Source organism: Pogona vitticeps, chromosome 13, assembly GCF_051106095.1.
Source record: "Pogona vitticeps strain Pit_001003342236 chromosome 13, PviZW2.1, whole genome shotgun sequence".
NCBI lineage: Eukaryota > Metazoa > Chordata > Lepidosauria > Squamata > Agamidae > Pogona > Pogona vitticeps.
The window spans coordinates 1,577,873-1,596,108 of NC_135795.1; the positions used below are offsets into that span (position 1 = coordinate 1,577,873).

The 18,236-nt window shown below is 52.7% G+C and overlaps 1 protein-coding gene across 1 annotated transcript; it reads left to right on the top strand.

The window, feature by feature from the left end:
- The first annotated feature begins 547 nt into the window (after positions 1-547).
- On the top strand, positions 548-17,408 carry SYNGR3 (synaptogyrin 3). The gene is made up of 4 exons (XM_072982944.2): positions 548-832; positions 7,611-7,848; positions 10,404-10,546; positions 11,624-17,408. Exons 1-4 carry the CDS (start codon positions 734-736, stop codon positions 11,831-11,833), a joined length of 690 nt encoding a protein of 229 aa, XP_072839045.1. The 5' UTR covers positions 548-733; the 3' UTR covers positions 11,834-17,408.
- The last annotated feature ends 828 nt before the right edge of the window (positions 17,409-18,236 follow it).

The following is an 18,236-nucleotide window of genomic DNA, read 5'->3' on the forward strand; positions in this document are numbered from 1 at the left end:
GGAAGGGCAGCCCAGGAAAGGAGCTTAAAATGAGGGCGAGTTCTCTCTTTCACACACACAAGAGGCATGCGTGCATATATATGTATATACCTGTGCAGATGTATGGAGAGCGTGTATTAAAAATAATGGGGTTTTTTTGTCCTCCGGCGCTGTCCAGCCGCCTCCTGCTTCTGCTGAGCTTTATGGACCCGCCGTCCTCAACCGCCCCGCTCAGCTCTTGCGAACTCCCAGCGGTGGCTTCCTTGAGGGAGCCTAGCCCTCTCACGTGTGGCCTTCCTCTCTCCCAGCTGCGGCCAGATGTTTCCCCTGCCCTGCGCGTTTCCTGCTTTCGAGGGTGCAGGAGAACCCCCGACCAGGAGGACTCCCCGGGGTGGGGTCCTTCTCATCTTCATTATCTTGATTAAATGACCCCTGTGCGCCCCCCCACACACTATCTGCCCCCACCTGGGCTAGCGAAGGGAGCGGCGGCAGCTGCAGCGGCGGCCCCTTTGGCCGGCGATCGGGCGCGGGGTGCGCGCTGGCTCGCCCGCCCGTCCTTGCCCGTCCGGTGCCAACCGGCTGGTGCCAAGGGCGGGCGCTGCCCACCCTTGGCAGAAGCTGCCCGAGCCTCCCTGAGGGGGGCGCACCCGATCCCACCCGCCCCGAAAGAAGCCAACCCACGCCCACAGGGGCGCGCACGGGCGCGCGATCCGCGGAGCCACCCCGCGAGCCGGCGGCGCCCGAGACCGCAGCCATGGAAGGAGCCTCCTTCGGAGCCGGGCGGGCGGGCGCGGCGGTGGAGCCGCTGGAATTCCTCAAGCGGCCGCAGACCCTCCTCCGGATCGTCTCGGGGGTAAGGCGAGACACCCCCCCGTCCCCGGCTGGGCCCGATCCCCCTTCCCCAGCCCGCTGCCCGCCATCCCCACCACCCTTGCGCGCCCGGCTGGAGCATCTGCAGAGCGCAGCGCTGGCCGCCGCCTGCCCTCCTCTCGGAGCCTGGATTTTTTTGTTCCTTTTTGGGGGGGGGAGCAATGTAGGGAAGACCCCCCCTTCCTCCCTCCCGGGCCGGTGATGACTCGGGCAGGCAAGGGCCCTGGAGGGGGGGGGGAAGGAGGAGGCGTCTCGGGAGCGCGCCCGCCCGCCCGCTCCATCCTTCCGCCGCTGTCCAAGGCGCCTCCCGGGTGGCGCGCATGGCGCACGGTCGGGCTGGGGGGGGGGGGAGGCGCCCCGGTTGGGTGCTCGAGACCCCCCCCCCAAAAAAGAGGGAAGTGCCTCAGGCACCCCCACCCCCGAGCCCTGATTCGGAAACAGGTGCATGATGATCACTGATGATGGAGAGGCTTGCCTGAAAACAAGCAGGGCTGGTGAGGGTGGCGAAGGCAGGCGCCCTGCCTGGTGGAAAGGGTGAGGTGTGTGTGTGTGTGTGGGGGGGGAGAGATCAGAGTCAGCACCGGGCTCTCCATCCATCTTAGCCCCCCCCAAAAAAAACCCTTGCAAGCAAGCTGGGGCTTTAGAGGTCCATTTCAGGGGCGACCCCCCACACCTCCGGTTCCCATGCAGCTGTGTTGGCCCCTGGAGGGGGCAAAGGAACCCTACCCCCCCAAAAAAAATCTGAATGTGAGACAAATGACAGGATTCGGGGGCAGCTGTGAAAGGAGGGAATCCAGGAGACATTTTTCTCTTTCCGCTTGGGTGGACCAGCAGGAAGCTGGGTTTCCCTTCCTGCCTCTCTCCTTGTTTATGCACACCTACTGCATATAATCCCAATTCTCCCCCCCCCCCCTTTTAGATGCTTTCTTTCTGCATTCCCAGCCCTGAGAAGCTGCCAGCATCTTGGGAGGGGTGGGGGTTTTGTGATGATGGCTGGAAAAGTGCCCTCGGTAAAGGTGGTATTCATCAAAGGAGGGCTGGCATAGAGGGAGGGGGCAAAGGCACCCGCCTGTCTTGGGCTGGCGCTATCATCTGTGGGTGCCATTGCTTTGGCTGAGCTCCATGAAGTGGGAGGCAAAGCAGGGGCCCTGCCTGCAGAAAGGACGGGTGTATGGAGCCAGAGGTTGGGAGTTCAAATCCGCCCTCCCCCCCCCAGGCCTCCCTGACAGGGCTGGCCTCAGAGATCCGTTGGGTCCCTTCCGGCTCTGCAGTCCTCAGATTATAGATTATTATTATTATTGTTTTGTGGCTGAGAGAGGACGAACAGAAGACCCCCCTCCCCAAACCTTGCCCGGCCCTTGAGGCTTTCTCAGTGGGCAGTCGTGGTCGTGATCCTCTACTCACCCATCCCTCTTCAGGGCCGGCACAACCATTAGGCAGAGCATCGTGTCCACCTCAGGAGTCAGGTTTGTGGGAAGCAAACAGCTTGATATTTTACCGGGTGACACGTTTCTGCTGCTAATGAGTAGAAGTGCTGGCTGGCACTGGGTATTACACGCCTTGTCTTTTTATGGGGGGCTGGGGAAACCTTTCACCTCAGGCAGCGAAAGATCTGGGGTCTTCCCTGCTCCAGGCAAATAGGAATGGACCACCTGCAGCTGGATTTCTAGACCTCTGTGTGTGGGGTGTGTGTGTGTGTGTGATGCACCCTATTTGCATAATTAGTTTCAGGGATTTCTTAGGCCTGAATGGCGATGTGTGTTGGACACGGTGCCCATTTTAAAAAGCAGATTAATTTTCCAGATGGATGCCTTGGCCAGGTGGAGAGTTGGCTTGCACCAACCTTAAGAGGACCAAATAGCTGCCTGCCCCGAGGCGCTTACAGTGACTCAGGAGTGGCCCTGAGAGGCCAAGTGAAGGAAGAACAGAAAAAGAGGCAGGGCAGGTGGAGCTGCCTTTAAGCTGGAAAGCCTGTACCCAAGCCTATGGCTTACACGGAGGTAGGGCACTGTTTGCTAGAAACCTTGGACACAGAGGCCAACTTAGTAGCAAGAAGTAATCTAGTGTGACAATTCGGTTGAAAGACTCAATGGCTGTTTACAGTAGCGATGTTTAGGAAATTACAGGGTATTTAATCATAACATAGTTGTCCTCCCTTGGCTAAGTGAATGAAGAGATCCAGTGGAAAAAGCTACCTTCATCCTGATTCTGACCCACGTGGATTGAATCAAACTTCACCATCAGTTTTAATTCTTGATCTTCACACTGGAGTCAATGTTTGCAATTCCTTGGTTAGAGAATGCCAAGTTTGAAGTTGACCAGAGGGATGTTTATGGGGGAAATGACATGTTCCCTCTTGGTTCTTTCTGGCTTTCAACGTTGAGACTTTTGTTCTTTTCTGCGATGGCTGGCCCGTGTGGTCGTGGGCCAAATAGCCATGTTGGTGGTGACTTTGTTAAATGATGGGATAGTTCGTGTGATGTCGAAGGCAAGAGGACATGCCTCGGGCCTGGTGGCTCGCATGACCACTGCCTTGGTTAGCAGTAGCTTTGGCATTGTTGATACAGGGACAGGTGAAGGCTGTTGACCTCCAACCCAACGATGCTGAGGCCAGGCCTTACCTGGGGGACCTGCCCTTACCAGCCAGATGACTTCCAAACCTCTGGGATTCCAAGCTGGAAAGGTATATCCCAGGTGTAGCCTCGCTCCGTTTCCTGACAGTCTGTGGGGCAGGACGCCAGGATCCTAAACATGTAGGCTTGGTGATTCACTGGTGAAAAGAGTACACTTTCCACGTGGACTCAAAGGGGTTCCTGAAATTAGGGGAGGAAAGTATGGATGTTTTTTTCTAAGTATCTGGAGTGGGCAGCTGCTTGGTTGACTTTTGCTGGAGAGATCAAGAGTGGCCCGTGGAAAAGGAGGACTGAGCACAGAGAAGTTGCATTTTTAGACCCAGGTTGGCCAGTGTGCTCTGGAATTTAGGGGAAGAAAAATGGGTTTTTCCAAGCTGAGCAGTGAATGCCAATTACCTCCTTCTTTAGCCTTAAGCATCTCAATAATCTTCACGTCCACAATTTTCTTCTAGAAAAGGCCCGAAGGCAAAGGAGCATCCACAAGATTCTCAAAAAGGAAGAACTGTTCTTTTAGGAGCTTTCACACTTACTCATTTATGTACTAAGAAGGCTAAAACGGGAAAGCGGGGCAGGAGGGGGAGAGACTTCCCACTTTCTAAATGGTGTCTAAAAGAAGAAGTGGTGCTTCTAAGCTATGGGGGTGGGTCTCTCAGGGCCTGGAGAAGGTTCTTCTTTTACACCACAACTCCCATCATGCTGCCTGGGGATTCTTGGAAAGGGAGTTTTTTTTTTTAAAGCAATGCTTCTGAGGTCTGTTTTAAGCCTCCTTTTTTCTTTAGAATGACTCGGAGATTTAAAAAGAGGAAGTTTTTTTTCCCCTTGCTGTGAAGGCAACTATTGAAAGTTGAAATAAAACCCTGCAAACAGTCTGAACTTTGGGTTTCATCACCTCCGTGATGCTTGAACGCACAGGTGTGTTGTTTTATTGCCCTTTTGTTGATTGGCTTGGATTTATAGCCGTTTTCTGGAGAAATGCATAAAAAATGAACAAGAACCCACAAATTATTGCTACTCTAGCAGACCTGCGTCCGGTGGCGGAAGTACATTTTGGGGGGCCTGGATGTTTGAACTGCTTTTTTTGGGGGTGGGGGGCATTTGCAAACAGCAACATTGTCTTTTTCAATGGGGTTGTTCCACAACAGATCACCATTTTTTTTAAAAAAAATGTGGACTCAAGTCGCTTCTGGGGGCCCCTCCAGGAGTACAGCCCCCGAAATGTTATTCGTTTGACAATAGATCTGCCTCAGTCATTTTGTGGTCACTTTTAAAACAATATTTGTTTTAAATCTTCTGAAATAGGTGTACACGTACTGTTTTTAGCTTTAGATCTTGCCTTTTAATGATGATATAAGCCACCTCGGGTTCTTTTGAAGGAGAAAGATGGGGTGAAATGTTTTAAAGAAATAAAATAAATAAAAGCTCCCTGCACTCAGTAAGGACTGGCTGCTTGTAGCAATACAAGAGCAGGAAAGGGGAAGAACTGGGGTCCAATATAAAGGGAACAGAAACGCACCGATGTTCCTAATGCTCCCAAGGGTTCCTCTGCTGGCCTGTATTTTTATTTTGTCATGGAGGACAGGTGTCCTCAAAGAGATGGGCTGGCTTGCTGCCTGCACCGTCTGTTTGACACAACCCAGCAGCCCTACTGCTTTGAGAGACAAGACGCTTGGATAAAGCCACCGCTTCCCTCTGGTTGCTTGGCAAGGCCCATGGGGCCGTTCTTGGTGGTGGCGTCTGCTCGTCCTCCCTCTCCTGCCAGAGGTAGGCCAGACTGACCTCCCAGTTCCCTTCCAGCAGCGGTCATGTTTCGCCCCTGCTTTGTGGCCCTTCCCGGTGCAGTTGGAATGTTCCTGAACGTTCCGTGGCACCGCGGCTGTTCTGTCAACAGCCGTCCCTGGGCTGGCAAGACAGCTTCTCTTGGGCAGAGCGAGCGGATGCTTTTAAAGCGCGGCATAATCGTTTTATTGTAATGAGAGCGGACAGGTCCGCCGATGACAAGAAGCGCTTTCATTTCCTCCTGCTCTTGACTTGCATTTCTTTTCTGTTTTAAATAGCACGGAGTCTGCCGTGTGCCGGGCATATTTGTGTTCAGAACAAGATGTTTCTTAGGGAGTGGGTTTGGACTGTGAACAGACGGGGGGCAAAACTGGGCAAATGCAGGTGTGTTAATTTTTTTTCCCCCACACTGCATATTTTTTTTTTTGCAGGTGAACAAGGATCTGTGGAATTAAATGACATTTCCCACCTGCATCCAGGCAGAGTTTATCCTTCCTTCTCAGTGCCTTAAATCTTGTTGTACAAACTGAATTCTGCTGAGCTGAGGCTTTAAAGCTCCGTGGGAGACTCGTCGTTTCGACGGTCTTTGAATAGCTGTGGAGCGTGTTGTTGTTTTTTCTAATGCGTCGCTTTAAACATTAACTATGGGATTTAGGATATGAAAAATTTGATTTTATCATGTCGTCAAACGTGTGCTTCTCCTCAAACGTTCTCATGCAGCTGACTCGGTGCCCCTGAGTTTGAATCTCCAACCGGGACCCTCGGGGTGGCCTTCGGATCTTGTAAATGAAAGGGGAGCGCTGAGGTCCCGTCTGGCTGGCTGGCTTGTTTCTTGCTGGGATGGGAGTAGTGTTGTGCCCGGTGGCCATTTCATCTCGGTCTCAAGCTGACAAGAGGGTGTTAGCCAGACACCCTTTGAGCCCCGTCTCCGAAACGGCCTACCTCACTGGGCTGTTGTAACGGCTATAAAACAGACTTTGTGGTGCCGGATTGGCATCCCGCCAGAGCCGCGGGAAAAGCTTTGAACAGGCGGGAATGTACACTCTCAAATTGCAGCAAGAATTCCCAGGGAATGAACCAGCATACATGCTCAAAACACGTTGCCCTTCTCTTTTGATCTGATGAGTTTTCTAGCACTTTTGCCCAGCTGTTTGTTTGTTTGTCCGTCTGTCCCTCCCTCCTTCAGCATCTTCCTTCTATCCATCAGCAGCTCCTTCCTTCCCTCCTCTCTCTCTCTCTCTCACGTCACCCTCCAGAAACCACAGTCGTAACAAGGACACACCTTTGAAGACAGAAACAAGCCCTTCCATTTCTTTCCAGCCAAACCAAGCGGAGGGTTGGGGAGCGAGGAATGGATGCTCTGGCCTTCTGGGCCGCTGAGACCGCCAGGCATTCCCGGCCCTTTTGACGATTCTCTTCTACACATGCAGAATTCAGGAGGCAGAATCGCTTTTGCAAAACGGTTGCCTGTGCGTATCCATTTCCCAAGAGGCGCTTTCAAGGGCATCCACGTGGCTGACTTAGTGTGATGCCGATTTCGGCATGGGCTACGCTTTGGGGGGGGGGGCATTCTGGGCACAGTCGTCCAGAAAGTGCCTTTTCCCCATGGCTGATTTCTGACTTGTTGCCATCGTCCAGCAGAGAGGCCGTTTCCTTCCTCTTGCCATCTGTGGAAGGCCTCTTCTCCCGCTCCCCTCTTTTATTACACGAAGCCCTGCAGCAGGTCTTTCTCTCAGCCCCCCTCTTTGTTGCTGTCTACACCATTATTAGAACATTTTCATTTCTTCTGCACAATGTGGACTAGAATCTTCACTCATTCTTACTACGGATTGAGAATATAAGCTACCTGAGCCATCTGGGCAGTTCACCACAAAAGGAACAAACATGAAATCATAGTGACATAAACACAACAACTACTCAGAATCAAATAAGCAAACTAAAAGAAGCGGCAACATAAAACGATTAAGCAAGAAAGCGGAATTGCCGACTTCAGTGCTGAGTTGACCACTGCATTCTACGAGTGGTCAACTCGTAAAGATGTAAAGTCTGCACAGGCCTGGCTATATAACCATGTTTTATGATATAAATTATATGTGTGGTTTATCTGTCTCCGTTTTAGGCTTATCTCCTTTGCCCAGGCATAGATAACCCCACATTGCCAAGTGGAGTCATGGTATGAGATTCCACCCCTTTCTAATTCTTGACACCTTGGGAGCCGTTTCTCCGGCTCTGGTGCTGGAGAAACTTTTTTGGGAGACACCGGAGACGGTGTCTCCCAAAATACGGAAACCCTTGGTGAGGAAGAGGGTCTCCTCGTTGACGAGGGTTCTTCCTCTTGCCTGCTCCTTTCAGATCTTTGCCATCGTCGTGTTCGGTTCCATCATCAACGAAGGTTATGTCAACACGGACAAGTCCCCCATGTTGCGGTGCATCTACAACGCCCACGAGGGAGCCTGCAACTACGGCATCGCCATTGGGCTGATCGCCTTCCTGGCCTGCAGCTTCTTCCTGGTGGTGGACCTCTACTTCCAGCAGATCAGCAGCGTGAAAGACAGGAAGCGCGTGGTTCTTCTGGACCTGGGTTTCTCAGGTAGGTCCCGGACGTCAGGGCAGAAAGTGGGGTTGGTTTCTAGGGGACCCTGGCGCAGCGGCCACACCACTGGAAACGTGAATGCGAAAGCAGCTTCCCCCCCCCCCCCAAGTGTCAGACACAGGCGATTCAAAGACAGGGAGAGGTGGATGAACCAGGACAAGGTGAGGTTGTTCCTCTTGCTCCCATTTAGAGCAAGACGGGAAGGGAAATAAAACAATCTAGGCCAGGTAGGAGGAAGGGCGGTTAAGCACTGGAACCGCTTGCCCCGAGGGCCCAGAGGAATTCTAAATTTTGGCAATAAATGAGATGCATCTTCTGTGGGATTCACGTGGGTAGGCTTCGAGCACGGGTGGTCTCCCATCCAACCACAAACCAGGCCTGACCCTGCTGAACTTCCAGAATTAGGGGAGAACAAGCATCTCCAGGGTTGGCTGGTGTTGCATGGAATGCTCATACCTCCTCCACCAAACAAGGAGGGGATCCTCTTTCCACACCTTTTGACCTTGATCTTTCAAAGGCTGGTCTCCTGCTGGTGCCAGGATCCGTCTCGGCCACCTCTGCTTCGTCTCTTTTCAGCTGTTGGGCGCCGAGCCCACTAAGAGGCCGCTTCGTACTCCCGGAACGAGTCAATTCAATTAGGCTGCTAACCTGCCTCCCGATTAAGGTCACTGGAGAGGTTGCTTCCTGCATCCTTGTTACACCTGAGCCAGAGTGAACCTTTGCTCAGCACAAGACTTCCCTGGGATCTTTCTGCTTCGGTGTCTCTTTAAAATTTATGTGTTGTTAAAATTGCTCAAATTTTCATGGGGAATAGCAAGGAAAGCCGAAGTAGGAAGCGCCCTTCCTGGAATATATTAGAAAAACAAGGCCATTAATGGGATCTCCTGGCCAGTGACATGATTTCCTTGCTGCCATTAATTTTTAAATAAGCTTAAGTGCTGGAAGCCCGTCTGTGACCGAGTCATCTTGCTCCAGTCAAACAGGGCTGGGCGAGGTCAGTCGGCGCTGGTGAGGTGTGTCTCGAGGCTCCGGGAAGAAACGTAAATTAATGCACCGTGCATTTCTTTGGCATCTGCCTCGGTGTGTGCGGCACCGTCCAGTGTAACAGCGGCAGTGGGAGTAGGGAGAGATCCCCACCCTGGGGAACCTACACTAGAGGTATTCCGATCCAAAATTTTTGGATCACGACACCCAGAATTCTCTGCACATCATGCAGCTTCATCAAAGGAAGAAAGTTCATTAGGAGAGAAAAATAGAAGATGGGCAGCTTCAGGGAGGAAATCATTGCTGTGGGGGTGGGGGTGTCTCTGTCTTCACACTGGTTGACATGATCCATGGAGAGAACCGTATTTCCTTCAGGGAACACCACAAGGAAAAGCCACCTAAATGGCCACGTGCCAAGCTATAAAGCAATGTTGGAAGGCAACTCCATGTCTTTTGCTCAATAAGGCAGCTTTGCTTCCAAGCGTGAAGCTGCTCATGCTGCCTGTTTCTGCTCTCCATGTAATGCAACACCATGTGGTGGATACCCAGGGAAAGGCTTTCCATCGCTGAATGTTTAGTTTGATGCAATGTGTGAAGTGCAGTGGGTGTCGACAAAGCCGCATTTCAGGGTTGCCTCCTCTTTGGTCCAGTGTTTGTTTTGAAATGCTCTTCAGCTTTGTTTTGCTTTTGTCCTTCCAAGAACACCGGAAAGCCAGGTGGTGGTCTATACACCTTAAGCCAGCCTTGTTCTCCCTCCTGTCATCCTCTGAGTTAGGCTGAAGGATCAGCATCTCTGGTGGAAAGGTAGTTCTAGCAGCTGTGAGACTCCAAGAGGACATTCTGATAGTTTACAAAAGTGAGGCAATAGGAAGTGGCCATAAACCCCCTCAGATCCGTCTCAATTTTGGTCCACTCAAACTGGCCAGAGACCTCCAGTGACTTCAGGAGGGAGGGAGAGTTTTCTTCTCATCACCAACTGCTACCGGGTCCTCAAAGTTTGAAAACATGACTCGGTTTGGACTACAAACTCCCCGCAGAGGTGGCTGAGGGATTCTGGGTTTTGTAGTCCAGAACATATACTGCTCCCCTGTTTTGCTGGTCCTTCAACGTATGAACCTGTTAGGGTTCTTGAATCTTTCAGCAAGGCACACTTGAAGGCGATGCCGTCCCCTATTTCGATGGGAGGGAAAGGTGGTTTTCTGTGGGTGGTCGGCCGATCCTGCCCCTCCAGTTTGGGAAAGGGGGGGTCCTGCGGGCTGTAAGATCCCAGGAATCGCCAACTGGTTCCCCCCTTCCAAAAGAAGAAGAAGTCTTTTTTTCCCTTGTCTGGTGCCGCTTACGAGGCTGCGGTTATCTTCCTGTGCCAAAAACTGTTTGCAGCTAAAGGCAAAAAGAGAATATTAAATCTAAAGGGCCTCGTCGAGGAGGGAGCCGACAAGGAAAACTTTGGTGATCCAAGGGGCCAAAGGAGAGGTGGGTGGCCCCAGATGGTCCAGCGGCCGATGTCCAGGCTGGGCTCGATCCGCCTCAGGAATCTTGAGGCCATTCAAGGCTCCTCTCCTTTCCAGGATTCTGGTCCTTCCTGTGGTTCGTAGCTTTCTGCTTCCTCGCCGACCAGTGGCGGAGGACACCGGCCAGCCGGGAAGCCTCGCAAGGAGGGGATGCTGCCAGGGCCGCCGTGGCCTTCTCCTTCTTCTCCATCATCTCCTGGGTAGGTGTGGGGCGCCCGGCCTCGCGGTGGGGATTCTAGATTTTAATAATAAAAACAGGGACTCTTCCGAATGCTCTGCTGTGGAATCGCACTTCCCCTGGGAGCAATTTTAAGGTGCTTGGGTTGTATTTGTTGAACTGCCCGGAATAGGGCCTTTGCACAAAATATAGGGCGGTGTAGAAACAAAACGAAATGAAAAAATAAATTGCAGCAGGGCAATGATCTTGGTAGGCCCTCGGCCCTGGTCTCTGAAGCTCTCCTGTATCTGGGACTCCCGGTTACTGAGGAGAGCAACCGACACATCCAAGAGAAAAGGCCCATGGGAATACCAAAACTCTGCTGGATGGGGGATGAGGGAAGGTGTAGTCCAAAAAAAGCACCATTTCTGAGCTCTGGGGGATACTCGGGTATCTGCGGGAGGTTGGTACCAAGCCCCCCACCCCAAGAATGCCAAAAAAAATACAGACATATTGAATGCTGTACATTTGCATGGTCTGTGTTCCCCTCTCATGGCTAGCTCTGGAAAGTATACCCTGGAAATACATCTAAATTTATTTATTCGATTTTTACCCCACCCTTCTAGACATCGTCTACTCATGTATTTCTGGGTTTTTTCATTTAGTATTTTTAGGCAGCGTATAAATGAATCCACAGATACCGATCCTGTGGATAAGGGGTTCCTAATGTACCGTATTTTTCGCTCCATAAGACGCACCTTTCCATAAGACGCACCAATTTTTAGGAGAAGAAAACAGGAAAATATAATCTGTTTTCTTCGCTCCATATGACGCACAGACTTTCCACCCCCGTTTTGTGGGGAAAAGGTGTGTCTTATGGTGCGAAAAATACTGTATATCAACTTTTTGAAGGAGAGGCGAACAGTGGGAGGGAGCCGTGGCCTTCCCATTTCACTTCTGTGCTTCCAGAAAGCATCTGGATGTCCACAGGTGAGGAGCAGAAAGCAGTCCAGGTGGCCGTTCTCGGTTTGCTTGCCGAGTCGGTCGGATTGAGCTGCCAGCCCCCTTCCTTCCCGCTACGAGGGCGAGAACGTGCTGAAATCTTTCTTCTCCGTTCCAGGTCGCCCTGGCGCTCAAGGCCTTCCAAAGATACCGCCTGGGGACGGACATGTCTCTCTTTGCCACGGATCAATTTCCTCCTGACCCCAACGCTGGGTACCCGGGCTACCCCACGGGCAGCGGCGTCGAGAGCACGGAGACCTACCAGAGCCCGCCCTTCTCCGAGACCTTGGATACCAGTCCGAAAGGGTACCAGGTGCCGGCGTATTGAAGGGGGCGAGAGACCTCCCCGTGCGGTTGCACAGCCGAGGGGAACCAGACCCAGAGAAAAGGGCCCACGACCCTTCTGTGGTGCAGTATAGTCCGCTGGTTGGTTGCAAGTGTATTCCAAGTAACTTTTTCATTTTTTTTCTTAATGTGGCAAGTTATGTGCCTGGGTTAAACTTGCTCTTAGCTAATGGTGCAGTGAATCCTGTACAGTGATATTGGTTCTTGTCTTACCTGTCCAAGAATCCTTTCTCTTTTTTAAAGACGAAAAGCAACAGTGTTCCCTCTAAGCATGAAATTCTAGGACGGCTGCTACGCCCATCGTGTGAGCCTGCCCCCCCCGTCACTCATTTTGCTAAAAGCGGACGGTTAGACCGGCCCGTTAGAGACACCTACTCCGATCCCGCCCCATCCCGTTAAAAAGTCGATGCTTTATCTTGTCTTCCAGAGATACGAGGGACCGTTCACGGCACCCTCCTTCCGTTTTCCTGTTTCTCTCTCTCTCTCTTTTATTTGACAGCTGTAGAAAATGTCGTTTCCAAAGCGTGCCAAATGGAAAGCCAAAAATAATCATTAGAAGGTGTCTCTCCCCCCCCCAACCCCTTGATGTGCACACCGATTATGTATAAGACCTGTCCTACAGGAGTCAACATTGGCAACGCACACCACAGCGTTGCCATTCTAGTTCTGCCCCGGGGGGGGGGATTTGCTTGGCGTTATTTGTTCTTCCTTTTAACGAAATGGCTCCTGTCAATAAAAATAATAATAAAAGAGTGAAACCGGTTCCACAGCCAGAAAGGTAACCAAGAGAAGCTTCTGAAAGGTCATAAATGTAGCATTTAGGTAGCCCAGGGGTTATGCAGAAGTAGGGCTGAGCCGCTTGTAAACCCCTAGGTATATCTTCCAGTTTGATGAAACCCAGCCTATGGGTGCCTCAGTTTCCTTCATGGAAGGAAGAAACTATCCAGGCGGGTGTGAGAAGGAAAAGGGAAGGAAAGGGGGCTTCTTTTAGGGGAAAAACTGTTGATGCAACAGCTTGTGGGGGAGAGGCATCATTGCCCACTTGTTTTATATAAGACTGGCTTCCTCAAAATGGTACCCAACCAGTTGGAAACCAATAATGCCTTTAACTAGTGCACAGCCTCCCCCCACCCTCGTCAGTGGTGCCAAAATATGCCTCTGGTGACCCCGTTCATGTTCCCCCCCCCCCCCGTGCAGAGACGTGACGGCTTCTCTGTCTTTTTAATTTGCCCATGTTTGAAACGCACAGCCATCTCACAGCGGCACAACATGCCCTCCGTTATTGGGGAAACGACCCTCTCTCGTTCGGCAAAAGAGGTTGAGGCCAACGTTTCCTTGCAGGAGACGTTTAGGAAGGAGAAAACCTGCAAGTCTCCGGCGTGAGGGTTCAGGAGAGGACGAGGCCAGGCAGGACTGAAATAGTAATAAGGGGAGTGGATGGAGAGGGGTAAACCCGACAAGGGGATATTTCTGCTGCCGGTAAACTAACTTTAAACCTTCACGGCAACCTCATTCTTTGTAAGAACCTAATAAGGGGAATGGATCTTAGACATTTCACTAGAGATTAGGTCTGATAAGCAAGGCCCGAGAACTCAAGCAACTTCGGTCCCGATTCGCACCCTATTTGCACGAGCAAATCATGAATGCAAGCAAATCGGTATTGCGGCCGAACAGCCGCGCTGGGTCTTCAACCCAGGTAGATGAAGATTTTTTAAAAATACAGGGTACGAGCAGAACTGTAGCAATATTTTCCTTAGAGAGAACACTGCCATATTAGCTGCAGACAAAAGTGTGATTAACTATTTGGGGTGGGGTGGGGTGGGGGGACTCAAGACTATAATACACTTAAATGTTTCTTTAAATCAACTGTATATGTGGAATAAATGTCTGTTCAGTACAATGTATTTTTTCTAACTATAAAGAAATCCATTCCAGAATATTACCTGTAGAAAGGGGTGGGCAGGTGGGAGGGAGGGTAGGTGGGTGGGTGGGTGGGAAAAGGAGAGAAGGAGCAATTATCTGTCTGACCGGTTAGAACTGTCTTGGGCAGCCGTGTTTCATGTGCTATATATTACAATTTTGAATGTATGCACCCAACGCCTACACCTCTCTTTTCTTCCTTTTTTTGTAATTCATTCCCAACCCGCTCGAGCTGAAGGGTATTCCTGAAGGAGGGCCTTCCAGCAAGGCACGGCTGGACTATCTCCCCGGCTCTTGGCCGAGAATGCAAAAGGGCGGCCCTGCTCCGGAGGCGGTGAGGACTACACCTCCCACCAGCCTCAAAGCGGCACAGCCAGGGGTGAGGAATGCTGGGGGCTGTGGTCCAACCGAAGGTCTAGAGCCATGGTTCCCAACCTTGGGACGTTCTTGGAATAAAACTCCCAGAAGCCTTCATTACGAGCCGCGTTGGGCAGGATTTCTGGACGTTGTGGTCCAAGAACATCTGGGAACACCCAGGTTGGTCTAGAGGGTGGCCTTCCACTCACCTTGGCTCAAGGAGACGTTCTCCTGCAGAGAAAGGAAAAAAGGAGCAACCCAAGAAAGATGCCAGGGTTGCGCAATGATGCCCATCCCTTGTCCACCCCTGACGACCCTCAGCTCTTGAGGTTCCCCCCCACCTCTTTCCTGAACATGAGACATCCAGGGATCGCTTATTGCAGAACCCCCCCCCCAATGGCTCCCCTGCTGAATCCCCCACCCCCAAACACACAACAAAGTGTGTCCCCTGATCCTGGAACATTTATGCATTTATTTATTTAACAAAACCTGCCTCCGCCACCAAAAAAAAACAGAACACAAACTCCTTCCCAAAACAGAGGGTTCAGGCCATTCACTTCCTATTTTGGGGGAGAAACCTTCAGAACACGGCCAAACCGCCCGAAAAAAACCCACAACCACCATCGGATCCCGGCCGCGAAAGCCTTCGAGAAGACAAATCTTTGATTTGTTTGAAAGACCGGTTGATTCTAGACTGAAAGGCTGACGCGAGCGCAGAAGGGCTCTTCTGCCCAGAAAAGGGGGCTGCCTGCCGCATCTCTGAATGAGTCCCACGAGGGGCCTTTTCCAAGCAGCCTCTGCTGGGGAGGGTCTCCCGAGTCATCACTCCAAACCTGAGAGCGTTAACCATTAGGCAGCTCTCTCTTTCTCTCATTCTGGATCTCTGCCTCAGCACTAGGCTGGATTGGGCTCCGTTCCCTAAGGAAGGATGATGTATCTGGGGAAGGAGCCCCTGCTGATGCCCCCCCCCACCCGCCTTCTCACCAAACCCAGCTGAATGCAAGAGTGAAATACTTCCTTAAAAATTAGCCGAGGAGGGAAAAACCCCTTGCAGATACCATGATTCTGCAAAGTGGCATTCTCATCGCTCTCCAGGGCAGTGTCACTTCTTGGCCAGAGAGAAAAAAAAGGACCACCACTTTCTTCTCTGCCTGAAAACCATCCTCCACCATCACCACGCCAACCTTGGGCAGAGTCGCCCCCCCAGAGGAAAGAGGAAGGCAGGCGGCTTGGGGCGGCTAAGGAACGCGGAGATCTGCTCAAAGATCTCGCGCAGAACAGTAACAAAGAGCTGGCCATCCATGAGCCCCCCTCTCGCCGATGCCAGCATGAAATAGAAAGGACTTTGCTTTTGGTCCCCAGGCGCGTGCGCTGGGCTGCAATGGTGTGGCCGTGGTGGCAACCGAGAGCGGTTCCCCTGGCCTGGGCCACGGTGCCGAATCGCACAGAGCCCTGGCCTCCGATCCAAACATGCGCCGGCAGAAGAGAGGCTGATCGCCAGAGCTTCCGAAGAGGCAGGCGCTCGTTCGCTTGCCGACACCAGGCCCCTTCCCGTTCTTGACCACGCTGCTTCATTTCAGCCTCCTGTCTCTCTTTCTTCGGCCACGGCCGATCCGGCACCTTGATACAGGTGTGGGTGTGCATCCTGGCAAGCCACAGGTGTCCCTGCCACCTAAGAGGCTTCCAAGGGCTGCTCCTCGAACTTTCGGAACAATGTGCCAAACTGCTTAGATTGCACCCACCACAAAGTGCCCCGAGGAGCTGGTGAGGAGCAGCCTAGAAACATCCGGGAGCCCAACCTGCCGCAGCGGCCTTGACTCAAAAGGCTCCGCGCCAGGACGGCTGGGTAACTCAGGGCTTGAAGGCCTCTGGCTGAAGAGGCAGAGGCTGGGAGTTCGAATTCTCCCCCCCCCCCGGGTGCCTCCTTGACAGAGGCTGGACTGGATGATCCCGAGGGCCCCTTCCAGCTCGGCAGTCTTCAGGTGAGGATGATTCTGTGTGTTTGGACTACAGCTTCCAGAATTCCCCAGACCGCCCTGCTTGGTACACTGACCAGGTCAGGCCGGAGAGAAGCCGCTTCATGCCTCCCTCCTCCTGCCCGAAATGTCTAAAAAGAGTGGGGGTGGTGAGGTGGGTCAGAGAGAGGAAACTCCGGAAAGGAGTCGGAGGGATGGACTTGCCAGGAGGCCTCTGGCTGGGGCCCCCGGGCAGGGCAGAGAGGAGGGCCCTAGGAACGCTCCCGTCGCCTCTGAGCCATGGGGACCGCTCCCCAAAGACGCTCCAGCCTGGCTTCTGCTTTGGGGCCTCAAATACAGAGCACCTCCCTCCCCAGGAGCAAAAGGAAGGTTGGCAGGCATGCACACCTGCACGCCCAGCCAGGCACCCACCCGGGAGGAGGATGGCGATGAAACCACCTCCAGCAAGGGGACCGCAAAGCGCCCATTCCTGCGCTGCCACTCCCTTACCTCAAAGCCAGGAGGAGGAAGCTGGCGCGACGGGACCCGAGGCTGCCCCTTCGCCTTCTCAGCTGGGCTCCCCTCCTGGGTAGCAAGTCCTCCCTGCGGTCCTCCGTCCACCAGGATTCCCCGGGCCCCCTCCGCACAGGGCCTCCACGCCAACATCTGCCCAGTCCTTTATGCTGCAGGAGCAAAAACAGGTTAACTTTTCCCCGGTGCCCGTCCTTACCTCCCTCCCCTTCCGCCCCTTCCATGCCAAGACAAAGCTTCGTTTGGTCGCCTCTTCCTGCAAGCCGACAGGCAGGGGAGCCGTCTGTCCTGGGTCGGCTTTCGGGTCTCTCCCGGCCCTTCCCTTCCCCAAAAGGGATCTCCTGGAAGAGGGAGAAGGCCCTCCAACAGGTAGCGGGGAAGGGCCGGGAAGGACCTGGACCACCAAGGGGGTGCCCACCTCCTTCCAGCTGCCTGCGGCTTGATGCCACCCACACGCTCACCTGGCGTGTGTGTGTTTTTTTCAAAGTAAGATACCAAACATGCAGATACCTCTCTTCGACAGGAGACGGCTACAAAACGGACAAGAAGCAAAAGTTGCGGTTGTTAAGTCATCCAGCGTACACTGTGGTAGAAACGTGGATCGTGTGAAAAATCAGTTCTCAATGTTTACAGTTCTTTTGTATGTATAAAAGTATAAGCAGATATATATATATATAGATACACACACACAAACACACCATTGAGGATGATAAATCGCCAACCTGTGACTGTGTTAACCGTCTGTGTACCGACTGCAACTTATTTTCCAATAAAGATGGCAAAAGGAAAAACCCACCCACTTCTGCTACTATTTTACTGAACCGTGGAAGAGAGAGAGAGAGAGAGAGAGAGAGAGAGAGAGAGAGAGAGTGTGTGTGTGTGTGTGTGTGTGTGTGTGTGTGTGTGTGTGAGAGAGAGAGAGAGAGAGAGAGAGAGAGAGAGAGAGAGAGAGAGAGAGAGAGAAAAAGAATGACACCCCTGGGAAACGTAAAACAGCAAGTGCGGACAGGCGAATGGCCTTCGCAACGGTTCAGAATCTCACAATCTAGACTGTTTTTCAGGTTTTGAAGCCAAGCACAACAGCCAGGGTTAGGAAGGGTGGCCCAACTTTGCAGGACCTCCCCTGGGCTCCTGGCGGTTTTGCCGAACGGCCTGCGGTTCCTAGTTTGCAAGGACAAATGTTTGCAGATTGAATGAAAAGGGAGAGCTGTGGACAGCGGCTGCCTGGTTTTCTCTCCTGTGTGCTGCTGGTGGTGGTGGGCCCTGGCAGAAGCGAGGGGAGGCAGGAGAGGCATGCCACCGGGCAGTGTCAGTGGTGAGACCCCCACAGACCCAGGGCCAGAGCAAAGGCCCATTGCTTGCCCCCCACCCCCCGCTTTCAAGGGAGGAGCTCACGGCTACAGCCGTAGAACGAACACACTGCGAGGAAGGCCGGCGTGTCTTCTAGCTTGGCCCACGGCAGAGTAACTGCGCACTAAGTTTCGGGAGCGTTCCTCCCAAGCACTTTGCCAGCCACAGACCTGACCACTGACGTCCAGAGGGTGACGGGTGCAGAAAACGTCCACACATGCAGCATCCCCCACAGACGCCTTGGCTGAAGGCAAGTCCACAAGACCTCGAGGG